The 19,494-nt window shown below is 41.0% G+C and overlaps 2 protein-coding genes across 3 annotated transcripts in view; one reads left to right on the forward strand and one right to left on the reverse strand.

Moving 5' to 3' along the window:
- The first annotated feature begins 778 nt into the window (after positions 1-778).
- Positions 779-10,810, forward strand: cnot8 (CCR4-NOT transcription complex, subunit 8). Its single transcript, XM_061740592.1, has 7 exons — positions 779-860; positions 6,049-6,257; positions 6,512-6,705; positions 7,678-7,839; positions 8,368-8,512; positions 8,651-8,761; positions 10,022-10,810. Exons 2-7 carry the CDS (start codon positions 6,141-6,143, stop codon positions 10,151-10,153), a joined length of 861 nt encoding a protein of 286 aa, XP_061596576.1. The 5' UTR covers positions 779-860; positions 6,049-6,140; the 3' UTR covers positions 10,154-10,810.
- A 707-nt stretch (positions 10,811-11,517) lies between these two features.
- gemin5 (gem (nuclear organelle) associated protein 5) overlaps positions 11,518-19,494 on the reverse strand; it is a 28,665-nt gene continuing 20,688 nt past the window's right edge. For both annotated transcript variants that reach the window (XM_061740591.1, XM_061740590.1), the window contains 8 exons: positions 18,206-18,353; positions 16,861-16,980; positions 16,557-16,767; positions 15,382-15,651; positions 15,126-15,288; positions 12,609-13,065; positions 12,035-12,119; positions 11,518-11,752 (listed from right to left, as the gene is read on the reverse strand). In XM_061740591.1, coding sequence (XP_061596575.1) covers positions 11,591-11,752; positions 12,035-12,119; positions 12,609-13,065; positions 15,126-15,288; positions 15,382-15,651; positions 16,557-16,767; positions 16,861-16,980; positions 18,206-18,353 — 1,616 coding nt within the window. In that variant the 3' untranslated portion in view covers positions 11,518-11,590. The remainder of the gene's footprint in view (positions 11,753-12,034; positions 12,120-12,608; positions 13,066-15,125; positions 15,289-15,381; positions 15,652-16,556; positions 16,768-16,860; positions 16,981-18,205; positions 18,354-19,494) is intronic.

Below are 19,494 nucleotides of genomic sequence, written 5' to 3' on the forward strand. Positions count from 1 at the left end.
GCTGTTTATTGTGGGTGAATATGGAGACATATACTGAACTGTGTTTTTCTTTTTTAAATAAATGTGCTTCCTTTAGCCAATTGTTATTTGTGTGTGTTCTAATGATTGTTTAAGTTTTTATTTATCCTTTATTTATTTATCCTTTATTTATCCAGGAAAGTCCCATTGAGATACAATATCTCTTCTGCCAGGGAGTCCTGGTCAGTTATTTTTAAATAATTAAAAAGTTATTTTTAATTATTTTTTACTGGTTAGCAACATGTACAGGACTGTCTCAGAAAATGAGAATACTGTGATAAAGTTCTTTATTTTCTGTAATGCAATAAAAAAAAAAAATGTCATACATTCTGGATTCATTACAAATCAACTGAAATATTGCAAGCCTTTTATTATTTTAATATTGCTAATTATGGTTTACAGTTTAAGATTAAGATTCCCAGAATATTCCAATTTTTTGAGATAGGATATTTGAGTTTTCTTAAGGTGTAAGCCATGATCAGCAATATTAAAATAATAAAAGGCTTGCAATATTTCAGTTGATTTGTAATGAATCCAGAATGTATGACATTTTTGTTTTTGTAATTGCATTACAGAAAATCACAATATTCTAATTTTCTGAAACAGTCCTGTAGATGAATACGCTTATGATTGTACAATTAAATCTCTGGAGGGAAAGTCCAAATGGTCCATATTAAGATGTATTCTTTGAGTAGCGTCGCTCCGGTGCGGTAGGGGGCGCTGCGTATATCCGTTAGTCCTCCGGCGGGACCCGGACCAGTGGGAACCGGAAAAGACTCACGAAGAAGAAGCAAGGAGGCGTCATCAGCTAGCCTGCTGGGGACCGTCCGTGAGATTTTAAGGTAAACCCGCCTTTCATCTTTCTCCCTAAATGCAATTTGGCGTGTTTATGACCCGCCTCGTAGCCAGTGTACTCCACTAAACCAACGGGAGAAACAAAAGAGCGCGTCTGTTGTCACACTAGAGCCACAAGTCGACGTTTAGCATGTGGACGTTAGCACCGTCTCCTGGTTCCTCGGCTGGTGCTGGAGCGCGGGTTCGACCCGCTGTCATGGTAACGGGTCCAGCAGCGTGTTCTCTGGAGCAGCTGAGGAGAGTTGGGTCTAGTTTAGTTTAGGGTCTTCTCTGCTCCTCTCTCCTAGGACTGCAGGTAGTACTCGAGTTGTAAAAAACAATCCGGGGGGATGGTGGATTTTATCATATGGGGACAGATAATTTGTGCTGATTACAAATAATATAATATATTACAAATAATAGCACTGACCAAAACAGCTGCAGAAATACTGCAGGAATGACATAGCAGCAGTTAAATGCAGCCTTCTGTAAGCTTTAAATATCCACTGGGCTTACATCAAATACATCAAAACACAACAATAAAAAACAGTTTTCTGAACTTATCAATATGACTCTGTCCATCACAGGATAAGTAAAATGGATCACTGCAAAAACCTAAAATCTTAACAAGAATATTTGTCTTATTTCTAGTTTAAATGTCTCATTTTAGTAAAGAAATGTCATTACACTTAAAACAAGACTCATCACTGGAAAAAACAGCAATTTTCACCTGTTTCAAGTAAATTTTCACTTGAAATAAGTAGAAAAATCTGCCAGTGTAACAAGATTTTTTTGCTTGTAATAAGAACATATATATATATAAACTTTATTACGGGACCCAATAGCAAGATATACAACATAAAAAATAAACACATAAAAACAAACTCTTATTCATGAGAGTCTTAAAAGGCACCCATACCAATGTTTCCATGGATATGATTGATATCTGACAGAACTGCACCTGCGGCTTGTGAGCTTCTTTGTGACTCGTCAAGTCGAGACATAAACTTAAATATCAGGTTCTTCAAGAGAGCCTGTAAAGTGCTTAGCCCTGAGTCGCCAGAGGTGTCAAAAGTATTCACATTCATTACTCAGGTAGAAGTATAGATACTAGAGTTTAAAAATTCTCCTGTAGAAGTTGAAGTATCAACTCAAGTTTTTACTCAAGTAAAAGTATAAAAGTACTGGTTTCAAAACTACTTAAAGTGTAAAAGTAATGTAAGGGGGAAAAAAGCCATCAAGGACAAAAGCCATTGAAAATGAATGAGTCTTAGTATAATGCAAATATATTAAAGAATCATATTTGTGTACTATTGAGCATTAACATGTGTTTCAGAGAGCAGGAGATATGATGACTAGTTGCCTATAAGTATTGTAATGGTGCAAAAAGTCAAACTTCAGAGGCATGTTATCATTTATCCTAACCTTTATTGGAATGTACATCCAAGTTTAGTTGCAGGAATCTGAGGGAACGGATGTAAGAACAAAACTGGACAAGAACATCTGAAACAACCACAACCAAATTCACTCTATCCGGATGGACCAATTTAACTGGATAGTTATTTTTTAAAGGCTGAAATGAAATAGAGTAACGAGGCTGTTTTTAAAATGTAAGGAGTAAAAAGTACAGATAATTACGTGAAAATGTAAGGAGTAAAAGTAAAAAGTCGTCTGAAAAATAATTACTCCAGTGAAGTATAGATAACCAAAATTTCTACTTAAGTAAGGTAACAAAGTATTTGTACTTGGTTACTTGACACCTCTGCACCAAACTGATATAGATCACTAAAGCAGAGTAAATTAAAGACTGTTTTCTAAAGCCAGCAGCTCTCCTCTCTGTAAAGCAGATTCTGGTAATTCATCAGCTTCTGCAGGAGTTCTTACTTACTTCAATTTTATTTTAGAGGGACCATGTGCAATTAAAAACATAAATGTAAACATTTGATGTAGTAGTGGGGAAGAAAATCGATATTGCAATATATTGTTGCGCTCTCTGTCGCGATAAATAATCGATATTTTATTACAACACATAATGGATTTACGCGGTTGTCACCGCACTATTGTTCATGCACTTTCATGTGTCCAGCTGTACAGTGTTTACATTTACAAGACTAGGAGGCAGTGAGGAACTATGCAAAATTAAGTTGCTTACTGACTTTTCAGTATTAGAAACAAAGCAGGGCTCTGTCCTGGTTTATATAAAACATGTTATTAATGTTCATGCACTTTCATGTGTCCAGCTGTACAGTGTTTACATTTACAAGACTAGGAGGCAGTGAGGAACTATGCAAAATTAAGTTGCTTACTGACTTTTCAGTATTAGAAACAAAGCAGGGCTCTGTCCTGGTTTATATAAAACATGTTATTAATGTTCATGCACTTTAATTTGTCCAGCTGTACAGTGTTTACATTTACAAGCCTAGGAGGCAGCGAGGCAAATATACAAATGCACTTTCTTTGTACATTGTATGAAGTTTTGGCATTGAATAAATGCAACTACAGACGTTTTCCTTTTTATGGGTATTTTTTCTTTTTCAGTCACATATATCGTTGATTAAATTTCTTACAATATATTGAATATCATAGATATCGTGTATCATGATATTATCGTTATCGTGCGCCACATATCGCCACAGTATTGAATCGTGAGTTACCCGTATCCTCCCACCCCTAATTTGATGCATTGCACCAGAGTTAGCCTTGGGCTAATTTGCATCTGCAGTCCCTTGGTACAAATAAATACATCACAGATAAAACAACATCAAACATTATTCAAGGATATGATCAAACATAAAACATTATTCAAGGACATATAACATACTGTAGCAATAAATCATGGGATCATCAATGGGATGACATGAAGTGCCCCTCACACGCACGCACACACACACACACACACACACACACACACACACACACACACACACACACACACACACACACACACCATGATTAGATGGTATGGCAGCATCACAGCATACAGCACTACACCTGTACACATACACACCTTTTCAGCCCCATGAAAGTGACTGGAGGAAAAACGTAACGTTGTTCACTAGCAAGTTAGTGGGTGCATTCTTGTAAGAGTTTTAAATCTCACAACAATGCATGAATTATTCATGAATTCTCTTCATACATCAGTAGCAGTGGGAGTTGACGTGTTCTTTTAATATTATCTTTCAACACTGGGGACGCTCTCATTATTATTATTGCCATAGTTCTTTGTGATATTGAAAACTGATGAAACTAAACTCCCAGTAGAAATAGGGAACATGCTCCCTGGAAACATCACAAACGCCTAAAGTTGTCTACTTCATAAGTGATTCATTTTAATACATCTTACCCTTTGCACACACAATCTCTGGTACCCTGTGGCAATAATTATCATATACAAACGTTTATTGGAGATAATTGTGATCTGTTTTCAGTTTTTTTTAACTGATATAAGTAACGCTTGTACTTGGTTATCTCACTGCACACATCGTTTTCTGCTGAGAACGTGATGTATCTGTGATGACATTTAATGCAACTGATAAAATTATGATGTTAAGTTGCCCCAGACGTCAAACCTCCCGGGCTCATTCAGACACACAAACCCATCCACCATGATAAGTCGGTGATTTGAGGAAAAAAATCACTGGAGCAGTTTGCAGTCAAGCGTTAAGCATCAGGAATGAGATTCAGCACCTCCAAATCTGAAACCATGGTTCTCATTTGGATAAGTAAGGGATGTCCTCTCTAGGTTGCCTGCAAAGTACTGTCTTGAGATGAGTTAGAGTATCTTGAGATGTTGTTCACGAATGAGGGAAGAGTGGAACAGGAGATGGACAGGCAGCTCAGTGCGGCAGCTGTACCAGAGTTGAGCCAAAAGGCAAGACTCTCTGTTTACCGGTCAGCCTTTGTTCCTGTACTCACCTGTGGGGTTGATGAGCTGGTTCGGATTCCTTCCAGGGGAAGTGTGTTCACTATCCTACTGGTAGAAGGCCCAGGGGCAGAGACATGTAAAACTGGAGAGATTTCCTTTCCTAGATGGCCTTGGACCGCCTTGCTGTCCTCCCAGAGACGCTGGAGGAGGGAGCTGGGAAGAGGTTATCTCTCCTCAGGCTAATGCCCCTTGACCTGAACCTGAATAAGCAGAGGCAGATACAATTTGTAATACATATTTGAGAAAAAGCTATAAATTGTCCTTCAAATTTGGTAGAACACAGTTGCGCCGTCTAACTAGTGTTTAATTATTCGTCAGATGTACATTAAAGGTGTCAGTAACAATGTTTGTATGTATTTCTAATTTCGTTTACAATGACTACGTTTACATGCAGTCAAAATTCGGGTTATTGCTAATATTCCGGTTACTGAAACATTCGGAATATTCTGTTTACATGGTAATTAATCATTCGGGATATCTGGATCAAACCAGCGACGCGCGGAGAACGTGATGACGCAATTAGCGTCATTTCCGCTTCTTCTTCCTGTATCCAAATTCAAAACAAATGCTGCTTCGCGCAACTTGTCGCTCACCTTCTTGTAAATCTGGCTATCCCGGTACTTTCTACCGTCTACAAATGCAGAAATTTTCATATCCTTCATTACATTTATGAAGTGATTAGTCTCCTCCTCACTCCAAAAGTGTGGCGTGGTCTTGCATTTCTCTGTGTTTAGAAGAACTTCCTGGACTCAAAAGACCAGGATTCCTTGTGAACAGAACATGCGCAGAAAACAAATTCATGTTTTTGATGGGGATATTCCGTTTGGCGTTTATATAACCGAATATTCAGGTTTTAAAAGGAGTAACCCAGGGGTCATATTCAGGTTTTTAAAAACCCGAATATGAGCAAATTTGGGTTATTCAAAGGGGTTATTGGTGTTTACATGGCCGTGCAAATTCGGGTTATTGCCAATATTCGGGTTTTAAAAGGGTTTTTGATGCATGTAAACGCGGTCACTGTTTGTATGTATTTCTAATTTCGTTTACAATGTGTGAATAATGTCTCACACCCCCCTTTAGACATTGCTGACACTGGAAAGACTTTCAGGAAAAATTCCTTGGTGTATTCTTGTCAAACCCCCACAGCCCACCCGTTTTGCTTTAGTGTGCCTATCTTTTTATCGCTCGTGTTAATTTTTATTATCTGATATTACTAATTTTCACCGTGATTTAAATGTATTCATTAACACCTTCTTGTCATCCTCTTCCAGAGTTCATTTGTCATTGCACTGAGCCCCCACCCCCCTCCCTCACCAGCACTGCGGGACAGTTGAGATTTTAGCGCGTCACCCGACCTGTCATCATGCCAGGGGCACTAACAGATTCCAGTCAGATAATCTGTGAAGTCTGGGCCAGCAATCTGGAGGAAGAAATGAGGAAGATCCGTCAGATTATTCAAAATTACAGCTACGTTGCCATGGTAAGAGATTGACGATAATAAGGACCTTTTTATCCTTTTTTTTTTAAAATTAATTAATTTATTTTTATGGCTGAATCCTAGTAATACTTTTTACATTTAGGGCTCTTTGCTTTTCTCATGTGCCACTTCTTAAATGTGGTCCTTCAAAATAAATAAAATCCCTTTTTCATACATTATGAGGTGATCACATTGCTGCAGATTTAACAGTCAAATGTGGACACGGCTGACTAATCTTTATCTTCCATCTTGACCAGGACACAGAGTTCCCCGGAGTTGTGGTCCGACCCATCGGTGAGTTTCGCAGCACTGTAGACTACCAGTACCAGCTGCTGAGGTGTAACGTCGACCTCCTGAAGATCATCCAGCTCGGGCTCACGTTCATGAACGAAGACGGAGATTATCCTCCTGGCACAACAACATGGCAGTTTAACTTCAAATTCAACCTCACGTAGGTGGACTCTTCCTCTTCTTTATTGTCCTTGTTTCAGTGAAGCTTTTTACAGCGTTCCATTCATCTCATGGCAGCAGGGGGTGTCAGTGTCACGTCTGAATGAGCTAGCAAGTGTTTCTTCTTAATATTTTTCTGTCTGACTTGAGATCTAGTTGCAAGTTCTCAAGATTGCACAAGTCTGATCTCCTGCAGTCATGATAAGTTTAGTTTAGTTTTATTTAGCACATACAGTAAAAATAACATCACACAAATAAGTGCAGTTAAAAGAAACTGTGCAGGGAGGACCGAGCAAGCCAATAGGCTTATGAGGAGCCCCCACCTAAACATTTTACAATATAATTATGAGGATACAAAATCATAAAATAAAAAAAATACATAATAAAAATTGCATGCAGAACATGAATGAAAATGTAAAAAATTACTGTTGACCTATAAAGACATGATCATGAATATATGAATATTATGCTGAACAAGTGGCAACACAGAATATGAATTAACAGTGGGAAAAGCAAGAGCTTTCTTGGCGACATTGTTGAATTAAATGTTCTCTTGAGCGACTTTTGAAGATGGATAGGGACCTACAATTGTTTGCAATATGGTACCAACTATTCCAGACTTTGACACCTCTAAACCTAAACAAAAATTGGCTTCTAGATTCCAGACATTTAGGCGGATGTAGGGCGAGGGCCTGCCGTGTTGAGTAAGAATGAAATTGAGAGTTTGTAGCAAAGTATGACCTTAAGTGCTCAGGAACATTTCCTTCTGAGGAAAATATCTTGTAAAGAAAAATGCATATTTGGTAACTGTTGATGTCATAAATAGTAAGAATCTGGAGCATATAACATACAATGCACAGCAGCAGTGGGTTTGTTTGGAAAAGAAAGGCATTTCAGTGTTTGTAGGATGATATGAACACATCTTTGTTTACATTTCGTTAATCTTGAGGTCTTCTTAATTTTATCTCGACAGAGAAGACATGTATTCACAGGACTCTATAGACCTCCTTCAGAACTCTGGCCTCCAGTTTAAAAAACACGAAGAAGAAGGAATCGACACACTCTACTTTGCTGAACTCCTCATGACATCCGGTCTGGTGCTGTGTGAAAACGTCAAGTGGCTCTCCTTTCACAGGTTAGTCGTCTCTTGCTTCGTTAATGTTAGCGACACAGCTTTTAAACGTGTAAAAATAACATGAGTCAACTTCATCTTTTTCTCAAGAAATATTTTAAATAAAGGGATTTGTTGTAAACGTTAAAAACAGAATGAATATCAGCAGCTGCAACTGCTCTGATTCTTTTTTTTTTTTTTTTTTTTTTAACTCCATGTATTAGAAATACATACATACTTGTGCAAAATATAGATTTTTTTTATCATGTTGGATGTTGATATTTGTTGCCTTCGTCAAACAATAGTGGGTTATTAATGGTGCTGAGAGGAAAGTAATGCATTATCACAGCTCAACATTGATAAGTTAGTACATTAATCAGAACAATCTAGTCCCAAACATTACATTTGCCCTTGATTTTATTTAAATTTTTTTATTTTTTCATACATTTGCTCGAGTCTGAGATTTTTTTTGTAGCTGCACATCCACCATTTCTGATGCTCTGCACTCGGTGTTATCCTACTTTCCTGTACTGAATCCTCTTCTTCCCTCAGTGGCTACGACTTCGGCTACCTGGTGAAGCTTCTGACAGATGCACGGCTTCCAGAGGAAGAACACGACTTTTTTCAGATCTTAAACTTGTTTTTCCCTGCGATTTATGATGTCAAGTACCTAATGAAGAGCTGCAAAAGTCTAAAGGTATTGGAACCATGTTTAACATGCCAGTTTTCAATGTAATTTTTGTTCAAAATTGAGCTGTTTCAGACTCCAGATGGTGCTGTTGCTGTAGTTGTTGTCCTGCTTGTATCATGAAACCTCTGACCGTCGTGTGTGCAGGGGGGGCTGCAGGAAGTGGCAGACCAGTTGGAGCTGAAGAGGATCGGACGGCAACATCAAGCAGGATCGGACTCTCTGCTCACAGGCATGGCCTTCTTCAGGATGAAGGAGGTACAGTTACATTCCCATTCACCGTTTTATCTTTTTCATTTTATTTTGAAAAGCCCACACTGCATGTGATGGGACCTGCTAAGTGATACGGTTGAAGGTGGGTTAAACAAATTAAAATGTGTTGCTCTTGGATGATGTTTCTGGCACTGCTCACAAAGGAGCCAAACTAACTGTATTAACACAGAATCTGTTCATGTAGACTACTATGTTATCCAACCAAGCACATGAAAGTTCTAGACATAAATGTCGTAGATAAATTATGTCTGTATTGTGAAACACTCGTCTTAGGGCCAATCCCAATACACCCCCTACTTTCTACCACTAGCCCTAAAAATGAAGCCACAGGCGTAGGGCCTTGTAATGTTCCCTAGGGATTGGGACACCACTTGCTACGTCACTGCGTGGTTTACGTTCGGGTACGTAAGCGACTGCGTAGTTACGTTTGCACAAACGTCACACCATATCAGGAAGCCCAGAGATAAAAGCTGTTTTAATTTCCGCTGTAGCGCTGTTAATATGCCACTTATTTTAAGTTTTAATATTTTTTCAGGCGTAAAAGTAACCGTTAAGATCCCCAACCTGGGCTCAGTTTATCCAAATAATGCCTGTTAAGAAATTTGCTCCGACGTTTTCGGGATAAGAACAGCCTGCCGGCTTGGGAGCTGATTTATGGTTCCGCGCTAAATCGACGCAGAGCCTACGGCGTAGGGTACGGCGTACGGCGGGCGTCGCCGCTTAACCTACGCCGTAGGCTCTGCGTTGGTGTAACGCGGAACCATAAATCAGCCTTTATTCTGGGGTGATCTTCGCAACAACGAGCAAGGGAGTGATTATGTACATTCACTGAGTGAATATTATGAAAGTAAAATATATATTTCTCGCTAGAAATGTAATCAAAACACATTTTTATGCAGAAACTAACTCAAAATATTTTCAATCACTATTCACTAAAAAATAAGAAATGTCCGCCATGTTTTTTTTTTTTATATTCAGTCTGAAAATGATGACGTAAAGCATTCTGGGACATTTTTCTGGCCCTAGGTCGTGAAGTCAACATCTGAAAACCCTTGCTGTGAAGGGCTAGATTGATACCCCCTACCCCTCGATATGTGCACTCCCCCTAGGTGAAAAGAGGAATTGGGACACCACTACTGTCACGGGAACGTGCAAAATTTAGGGGTAGTGCTGAAAAGTAGGACTAGGGGGTGTATTGGGACTGGGCCTTAGAATACAGTCATAAAATCTCTCTCTTGTTTTCAGCTTTTCTTCGAAGACAACATCGACGATGCCAAATACTGTGGGAGGCTGTACGGCCTCGGCTCCGGCACCAGCAAACCCCAGAACGGTATTTCCAGCTCGGGGCAGGAAGAGACCAACAACAACAAACACTGACTGAGCACTCAACCCTCCAAGTGGTTCACACTTGTTTTAAAAGCCAACCAGACCAGCAGATTTCTGCTCCCATGTTTCTCAACAGACTTTGCTAAATCTATTTGAGCCTTCCACCCGAGTGACTGTACAGTGGGCTCTCAGTGAGAGTGGATCTTTCACTAGCTCAATTGTTTCTTTTTAGTCGCTTTTTACCGAGTACAAGGCCATATACAGTCTGAACACTTTTTTAAGTCTTTGCTTTTACAACATTAGTTACAGAATGGGACCAGCTCCTGTATCATACTGTGATTTTTAGACTCTTCAGTTAAGACTATCCGCCTCATCTGCAGGACCCAACTCTTTTTGCAGGGATTTCAATGTTGATTTTTTTTTTTCTTTTTTTAAAGTTCACGCTGGAAAAGGCCTGTAAATTTAGAGTGTGTAATTTTGATTAAAATTTTAAAAAAAACACAAAACAAAAGGTTTTAGCTCATTCACACTTCAGGAAACAGACAGCGACGAAGTGTATAAATGTTCTTGGTAATGCATATGTTTCAATGGTCGGACTACTGTTGTTCTCTACATTCACCAAACTGTCCAGTGAGCTTTACAGATGTTGTGGTTTTTACATTCAAAATTGTTCTGAACAGTTGTATATTAAATTGTTTTGTATTTTAAGTGTAAACATGATTTGACCTTTCTTTGCCAAACAGCATCACGTGGAAACTTGAGACTTAAAAGTTCATGTTCACGTTGACTGAAGTCTGTAAATGATTAGTCATCACTTCTGTTTTAAGATATCGCTTCAGAGATTGTGGCTCAGTCTCCAGATAAGAAAGCAGAAGCACAAAAAAGGCATATCAAAAGCAATAATCTTCAAGTTTTTATTTTTCCCAGTTTAAAGGGGACCTATTATGGCATCTAATACCTATTTTAAACATGCCTTGAATGTCTTAAAAACAAGCTTTTGATTGTTTTTGCTAAACCATTTGCTGTTTGAACAGCCAAGAACGGCACGTCCTCCCCGAATTCCGAGACATTTTAAACTTAAAAGCACTCCACTTTTGGGGACCCTTTAATTCAAAAGAGCTGAAATACAAATACATTAAGAGAGCCTGGCAGGGAGCCGCCACCGCAGTAATGGCGGCCGCTCGACTTCTGGTTTTTGCTGGATTCGTGTATATGTTAAAGCAAGAGAAAACGTGTTTTTCATAATAGGTCCCCTTTAAAATAACTGAACAAGTATCTCATCTTAGGCAGCTTTATACGGATATCTTTTAGCGTTCACCAGAAGATACGGTTAATAGTCAAGCCTAACATCTTTTTGCCTCAGCATGTCTGGAATCAGGAACTTGGATGAAAAATCACCGACACAGAATCAGCACATTAATAAAGGTTTTTTTATTCAACATAACTATACAGGTTACTTATTTCAATTGATAGAAAAAGGGAAACTAATCATGAGAGAAATTGTTGGGAGGCTTTGAGGACGGAGGAACTCGTTCCATATTTACGAAGCAGCTCTTTGGCCTCTTGTTGGAGCGATGCAGGCACGGGTGTTGACTTGTTGAGATGAAGAAGCACGAGGCAACATTCCACCACATCTGGGCGAGGATACGTCTGAAACACAAGGAGGAAACGTCAACACTGGCATCGGAGAACTGTGAGACAAACTGATGTGAATTTTAACAAATTTAATGAAACAGGAAGGGAATATTAGATATGAATAAAACTTAATTAACCCAAAACATTACAATGCAGCAACTCAAAAGGGAATGAGTTGCAGATTTATTAAAGAAAAAAAAAAACTTGTGGGATGTTTCAGTGGATTTTTCCCCAAACAGAATTCCTCCTCCCTTGAACTTTATTCTCACGCTGCATGTGTTGTGTGTGGAGTTTCACCTTTACTTCACAGGGAAGATCAGCCAGCTCTTTCTGGTATTTGGACATTTTGGTGGACAAAGAGAGCAGATCCTGGTCCTCAGGACTGAAAAACAAAAATGAGTATTTAACCACAAGCTAACCATTAAAGTATGATTGGTTTTCTCTGAGAATGTATAATTACGAGCCTGGGAGTAAATCCTACAGGACTGTCTCAGAAAATTTGAATATTGTGATAAAATTCTTTATTTTCTGCAATTAAAAAAACAAATGTCATACATTCTGGATTCATTACAAATCAACTGAAATATTGCAAGCCTTTTATTATTTTAATATTGCTGATTATGGCTTACAGTTTAAGATTAAGATTCCCAGAATATTCTAATTTTTTGAGATAGGATATTTGAGTTTTCTTAAGCTGTAAGCCATGATCAGCAATATTAAAATAATAAAAGGCTTGCAATATTTCAGTTGATTTGTAATGAATCCAGAATGTATGACATTTTTGTAATTGCATTACAGAAAATCACAATATTTAAATTTTCTGAGACAGTCCTGTAAATGTTGCAAATCTAAAAAAAAGGTGCCGCCTCACCTCTGCGTTGCATCAGCAGAGCTCTGGCCGTCGGCCGCGTCGTCGTCCTGCTGCCCCCCCTGCGCTCGGCTGTGCTGCAGCACGATGGACGCCAGCCGGTCCTGAATCTGCCTCACGGATCGTTGGATGACCTGACAGGCGGCGTGAGGTTCAGACAGAAGGACTGACGCATCAAAGTTCAGCTCATCAACCCTCTGGGTTTCCGAGGAGAGGCCTTCTTCCTGCTCCGATGGTCCTTGGATCAGCGGCTTCTCCTTTCCCTCGTCTTCTGGACAGGGCTGAGCTGCTGAGGGGGGACGCCCGTCCTGGATCTGGCTGTCCACAGAAACCCTCCACCACCGCTCATACAGGCGGTGGTAGCAGACTACGGCCTGCAGACTGGTGGCAGCGGCTTCTGCATGGTCTTCATTGTGACTTAGGGTTTTTGGATATTTCCTAGAAATTACACGTACATCACCTGGATGACAAAAAGGGATCATTTTAAAAAGGTTTCACACCTATTACTTCCTCATGTACAAACCATTCATCTCTCCAGTTAACATCACATTTGGCCATTTTATCTCAAATCACTTAACCCTTGTGCTGTCTTCGGGTCAAGGGAGGGGGAAGAGAAGAGAGGAAGGAAGGAAGGAAGGAAGGAAGGAAGGAAGGAAGGAAGGAAGGAAGGAAGGAAGGAGAGAGCAGGAGGAAAGAAGGAAGGAAGAATGAAAAGAGGGAAGGAAGGGAGGATGGGAGAAAAGGAAGGAAATAAGGAAGGAAGGAAGGAAACAAGGAAAGAAGGGAGAAAAAGAGGAAGGAAGGAAGGAAGGAAGGGAAAAAGGAAGGGATGAAGGAAGGGAAAAAGGAAGGAAGGAAGGGAGATAAGAGGAAGGGAAGAAGGAAGGAGAGAGCAGGAGGAAGGAAGGAAGGGAAAAAAGAAGGAAGGAAAGAAGGGAGAAAAAGAGGAAGGAAGGAAGGAAGGAAGGGAAAAAGGAAGGGATGAAGGAAGGGAAAAAGGAAGGAAGGAAGGGAGATAAGAGGAAGGGAAGAAGGAAGGAGAGAGCAGGAGGAAGGAAGGAAGGGAAAAAAGAAGGAAGGAAAGAAGGGAGAAAACAAGGAAAGAAGGGAGAAAAGAGGAAGGGAAGAAGGAAGGAAGGAAGGGAAAAAGGAAGGAAGGAAGGAAGGAAGGAAGGAAGGAAGGAAGGAAGGAAGGAAGGAAGGAAGGAAGGAAGGAGAATTAGGTCATATTGACTCTAAGACAGCACAAGGGTTAAAACGTTATTACCAGTGATATTATATGTTGAAGCAGCAGAACAAACTGTATAGTTTGTCGGTAATCTTGCACCAGCCGTGTCATTTCTGACCTAAAAAATATGATGGTCCGTTTTATCTCTGACCAGCAAAAGGACCGTGCAGTTACCGGTTTACGTCAGCAGGGGGCGTAGTTGTTCCATTTAGATTTAACTGCGACAGAAAGAACCACAAACCAGTGTCCTGGAAAATGCATCACTTGTGCTTCATATTACCAGGAATATTTATCAACCCTGGACGCTTGGGTTTGTTTATCATGTCATACCTTTGATACGGAAATACAAGGGACAGCTGTAACAATGCACATGCACAATCTCCGTCATCTGGCTTTTACATATTGGCTGAATATTTTCATTTTGCATACAAGATATACAAAAACTAACATTTTAAAAGAAGAAAACCTTTGGGGTCTCTGTAAAGTCGGGCATACACTGTGCGATTAACGGCTCGTTTTGAACCAATTTTCCAGTCGTGCGACTATTTTTTGGATCGGGCCGGATTTCGACCCAATCGTTGGCCGTGCCTCGTGCAGTGTACGTGGGGTAACGACGAGAGATTAACACCTCACGATGAGCTCCCGATCACGAATCGTGTGCTCGCAAGAAAATCAAACGTGTTTGAAATCCTGGTCGCTCCTCGTGAAGGAATCGCACAGTTGAAGCAGCTACGACCCGATTGGACTCATCCTTTCACAGAGAGCATGCGCAATCTCTGATGTCACGTCAAAAACTATTATTTGTAGTTTAAAGTGTTGCAAATTCACATTACAAATCATGTTTTAATAGCAGAAAAAAAAGACAGCATTTCCCACGTCTGCCCAGCCAATTCCTTGTCCAATCACGACGTTGTCTAATCTTTTTTCATTTATCGCCACACAGAATGGCACAAATTGCTAAAGGCTGATTTATGTTTCCGCGTTACACCAACGCAGAGCCTACGGCGTCGATTTAACACGGAACCATAATTCAGGCTTAAGGCAGCGAGTTTGTTTTTGCTTTTTGACGTTGCAGTTCCAGTAACAGAAGTCCGATGTGAGGATTATGATCGTATAGTGTGAGCAGACGGAGCATCCGAGCATCGGGTCGTACAGTGTGAGACCATAAATCGTGGGCTGTGAACTTTTGAACTCAGCGATCTAGTCGTGCAGTGTGAGATGGGGCTGAATCAAACTATTTAAAATATTGCAGTGTATGCCCAGCTTAAATGCACAATAAAAAGGTTTCATACCACCAGGGAACAGCAGCCTGCAGATTTCTGCGGAGATGCAGAAATGTCCAGCATCGCTGAGTGCAGCAAAGGCCTGACGCAGCTCCTTCGTCAGCTGTCCGTCATCGTTCAGGAACCAGCTCAGCACAGCGCGGGTCAGGTGGAGGGAGAAGTGCAGCAGCACCTGAAGGTGGATGGACACAGAGATGTGAGGAAAATATACCTCTTCAACAATGTCATGAAAGCAGCGTCTTGTTTTCCAGCTGGTCTGCTGTACCTGTCTCAGGGGGGTGCTGGTGGTCGGGGTCGGACTCTCCACGAGCTTCAGCTCCTCCAGGAGAACTCCAGCACTGTGGTGACCTGCTGAGTCTGGAGAAATACCAAACTCTTCCTCCCAGATGTCTCTCACTCGGTCCTGGATGGTGAGGAGACGTTGTCCCGGTGACGCCCAGGGACTGCAGGAGACGCAGGGCGCTGGAGGGATGAGCTCTGAGTCCTGCAGCCTCGCAGCCAGCAGCTCTGCCACGCAGAGGTGCAGTCTGTGGACCTGCAGGGGAGCAGCAACACACAAAGAGAAGAATTACTACAGATATTCAATAGAAAACTAAACGCATCTCCCACTACACTTATTAACCCTTGTGCTGTCTTCAGGTCGAGGAAGGAAGGATGGGAAGAAGGAAGGAAGGAAGGAAGGAAGGGTGAAAAGGAGGAAGGAAGGAAGGAAGGGAGAAAAGAAGGGAGGAAAGAAACAAGGAAGGGAGAAAAGAAGGGAGGAAGGAAGGACGGAAGGAAGGAAGGAAGGAAGGAAGGGAGGGAGAAAACAAGGAAAGAAGGAAGGGAGATGGAAGGGAGAAAAGAGGAAGGGAAGAATGAAGGAGAGAGCAGGAGGAAAGAAGGAAGGAAGGGAAAAAAGAAGGAAGGAAGGAAGGAAGGAAGGGAGAAAAGAAGGAAGGAAGGGAAAAAAGAAGGAAGGAAGGAAGGAAACAAGAAAAGAAGGGAGGGAGAAAGGAAGGAAGGGAGGGAGAAAGGAAGGAAGGAAGGGAGGGAGAAAGGAAGGAAGGAAGGGAGGGAGAAAGGAAGGAAGGAAGGAAGGAAGGAAGGGAGGGAGAAAGGAAGGAAGGAAGGAAGGAAGGAAGGAAGGAAGGAAGGAAGGAAGGAAGGAAGGAAGGAAGGAAGGAAGGAAGGAAGGAAGGAAGGAAGGAAGGAAGGAAGGAAGGAAGGAAGGAAGGAAGGAAGGAAGGAAGGAAGGAAGGAAGGAAGGAAGGAAGGAAGGAAGGAAGGAAGGAAGGAAGGAAGGAAGGAAGGAAGGAAGGAAGGAAGGAAGGAAGGAAGGAAGGAAGGAAGGAAGGAAGGAAGGAAGGAAGGAAGGATAGGAGAATGAGGTCATTTTGACCCAAAGACAGTACCAGGGTTAAGTGCAGAAGCAGCAGCAGACTCTTGAAAGGTACGTACCGTGAGACTGCTCTGAGAGCTCAGAACCTCCTGAGCTCTGACCCAGTCCTGAGCAGCCGCCAGGTCTTTGGCGCAGCGCAGCGCCAGCGACTGAGCCAACGCTTCCTCCCCAGAGATCCTGGCCAGAGTGGCTGCCGTCTTCAGCGACGACACGTCGTTCTTCCTGGCGATGACTTTGGCTGCGTCAAAACTGGAGCCAGCAGCAAGAAGACTGGGAGATGAGATAAGACGATTTGGTTGGAATATTCATAAATCAATACGTAGCGCAGTCTTGGCAGATGAGCGGACTTCTTCCAGTTCTGACCATTTGGCAGCTGCAGATAAATGCCCGTCTTTCTCCAACACAACAGCCCAACTAGTGTACAACTCCTTCAGGATGGGATCTTCTGCTGGAAGTCTGGCTTTGACCAGAGCGATGGCCTCCCTGGAAACAAAAGATCAATAAAAACACGCCACTTCTGTTGGCAAAGACGGAACTTAAAACCAATATGACAAGTGGCGCTTTCCCACAAGTACCCATCAGCCCGACTCGCCTTGGCGCCTTTCCACTAGGGGTCTAACGTGCAGAATAGATACTTTTTCTGTAACTATTCAGCCGAGGTTCTAAGCGGCTGAGTCGGGCTGTGATGTCATCACACTACAGGCCAACGATTGGTCGGGGGGGTTGGAGTCAGACGTCTGTGTCAGGAGGAGGAAATCAGAGAAAGAGATTCTGACGGCTTCTTGTTCATTTTATTCGAGCAGCAATGGCAGCAAAAGTCTGTTTCATGATCCAACTCTGAGGTGCAGATGTTCATAAACCTGGTGCTGAGGAGAGAATTAAAAAGGAATCTAGACGGGCGATAAGGAACGACAAGATCTACCAAGAGCTCTGTCACTTAATAGCTGCTCACAACTCCCAGCTGACCTTTCAGCAGCGCCGAGACAAACTATAAAAAATTAAAAAGCCTTGCCGCTTGAAGCTTCTCTCACTATCATTTTTTAACTTGATATGGAACACAAGCCACAGACCCAGCAGCTCATACAGGACTGTCTCAGAAAATTAGAATATTGTGATAAAGTTCTTTATTTTCTGTAATGCAATTAAAAAAACTAAAATGTCATACATTCTGGATTCATTACAAATCAACTGAAATATTGCAAGCCTTTTATTATTTTAATATTGCTGATTATGGCTTACAGTTTAATATTAAGATTCCCAGAATATTCTAATTTTTTGAGATAGGATATTTGAGTTTTCTTAAGCTGTAAGCCATGATCAGCTATATTAAAATAATAAAAGGCTTGCAATATTTCAGTTGATTTGTAATGAATCCAGAATGTATGACATTTTTGCATTACAGAAAAAAAAAGGACTTTATCACAATATTCTAATTTTCTGAGACAGTCCTGTATAATCTCCTCCAGGTTCTACATCTTTAGTGTTGTTGTCTTCTCCGTTTAGATCACACAATCAAATACGTCACAGCAGCTTCGCTCCAACCTCCCACTTCTGCTTCAGGTGCTGAATTGTCATGGAAAAGTTGAGTCGTGCCGAGCTGAGATGAGTAAAGCTGAGTAGGTACTAGTGGAAAAGTGCCAAAGGATTCAAAACGGACTGTACTGTTGTATAAGATGGGGAAACAAAAGAAAAAAGGTGAGAGATGAACCTGTAGAGTTTGTGAGATCTCAGCAGGTCGACGGCCTCGTAGACTTTGCCCAGCGACAGCAGGTGTGACGCTGCCTTCAGGTACTGCTCCTGCAGACACAGCTGCTTGACGAAGGCCTCCACCGTCTGGCTCCACACTTTGTAGCCAGCTGGAGAAGCAAACAGCACAACACTAAAGCGGACACATTCAGATTTTATGGAGAGGTAAGTTGTGCGAGGTTCCGGGTGCACGGTGTCCTCATCGCCATGTTAACGGGGTCGGGTCGACCGCAGCCTGATCCGGAGTGAACACACAGCACTGGTTGGCTCTCTACTAGGGGTGTAACGATACACTAATCTCACGATACGGTACGATACACGATATTGAGGTCACGGTAACGATACGATATTATAGCAGTATTTTTTTAACAACCTTGAATGAGGAACATATGACTGGAAAAAATTGTCTTTTATTTGAAAGACACAAAAAACAAAACAATGTTGTTTGCCCTATTGTTCCAGTTTGTAATGCTTTATAACTGTTTAAGTTTTAAAGAGAAAGCTACTAAAAGTAAATGTCAGGTTTGCATTATGCATCTTCAGTTTCATACAAGTACAAATATTTTGCCACAAACTGAATAGTTTCTCATGTATGATTTGACTTTTTTTCGTTTCCAGAAATTTAACAACTAACATTAAATAAATCAATAAATGAATAAATAAATAAATCAATCAATCAATAAATAAAAGTAAATAAATACATACAATTTTACATCATAAAAAAGATTGGTTCATGCTCACCTTATAAGTGTAAGAGGAGATTTATTTTTGTTAAGAAGGTTATTTTGGTAATTCAGGGTTCATTATTCTATAAATATATTCTTTATATTCTGTAAATCAGGGACTATAATGACACTAGTCAGTTTATCTGTAGTGATTAGTCTGTTTTAGATTGGGCGGAGTGATACGCCACAGTACGGCACTAGGTGCTGTGTTGATGTTCTAAAATCCTACACTGTTGAGGGACATTAAAGTACACTGGAACTCAGCAGAAGTTGTCCCTGTGTTTATCGTACTCAAGACCCGCAAAATGTTTAATTTAATAAGGTAAGGCTTAACTCTACACCAGCCTTAAAAGTTCAGAGCTCAAAACCCTGCAAGAGTCCCGTGATCGGGACCAAAACGGTACTAGTTTCTTCTGAGCGGAGGAAGATTTTGGTCCGCGCGGCACGCGTGGTCGGATGCGCGTTACTAGTCAACACAATAGATTAATATTAATAACCCAATATCGCGATACACTTTGTCACGTCC

The sequence above is a fragment of the Cololabis saira genome, chromosome 14 (genome assembly GCF_033807715.1).
Source record: "Cololabis saira isolate AMF1-May2022 chromosome 14, fColSai1.1, whole genome shotgun sequence".
Classification (NCBI taxonomy): Eukaryota; Metazoa; Chordata; class Actinopteri; order Beloniformes; family Belonidae; genus Cololabis; species Cololabis saira.

Excerpts from the sequence above, each read along its gene's own strand:
- cnot8 (XM_061740592.1), top strand. The coding sequence starts at position 6,141 with ATGCCAGGGGCACTAACAGATTCCAGTCAGATAATCTGTGAAGTCTGG. Across the intron at positions 6,706-7,677 it reads AACTTCAAATTCAACCTCAC|AGAAGACATGTATTCACAGG; the intron begins GTAGGTGGACTC and ends TTATCTCGACAG. Across the intron at positions 8,513-8,650 it reads AGAGCTGCAAAAGTCTAAAG|GGGGGGCTGCAGGAAGTGGC; the intron begins GTATTGGAACCA and ends TCGTGTGTGCAG.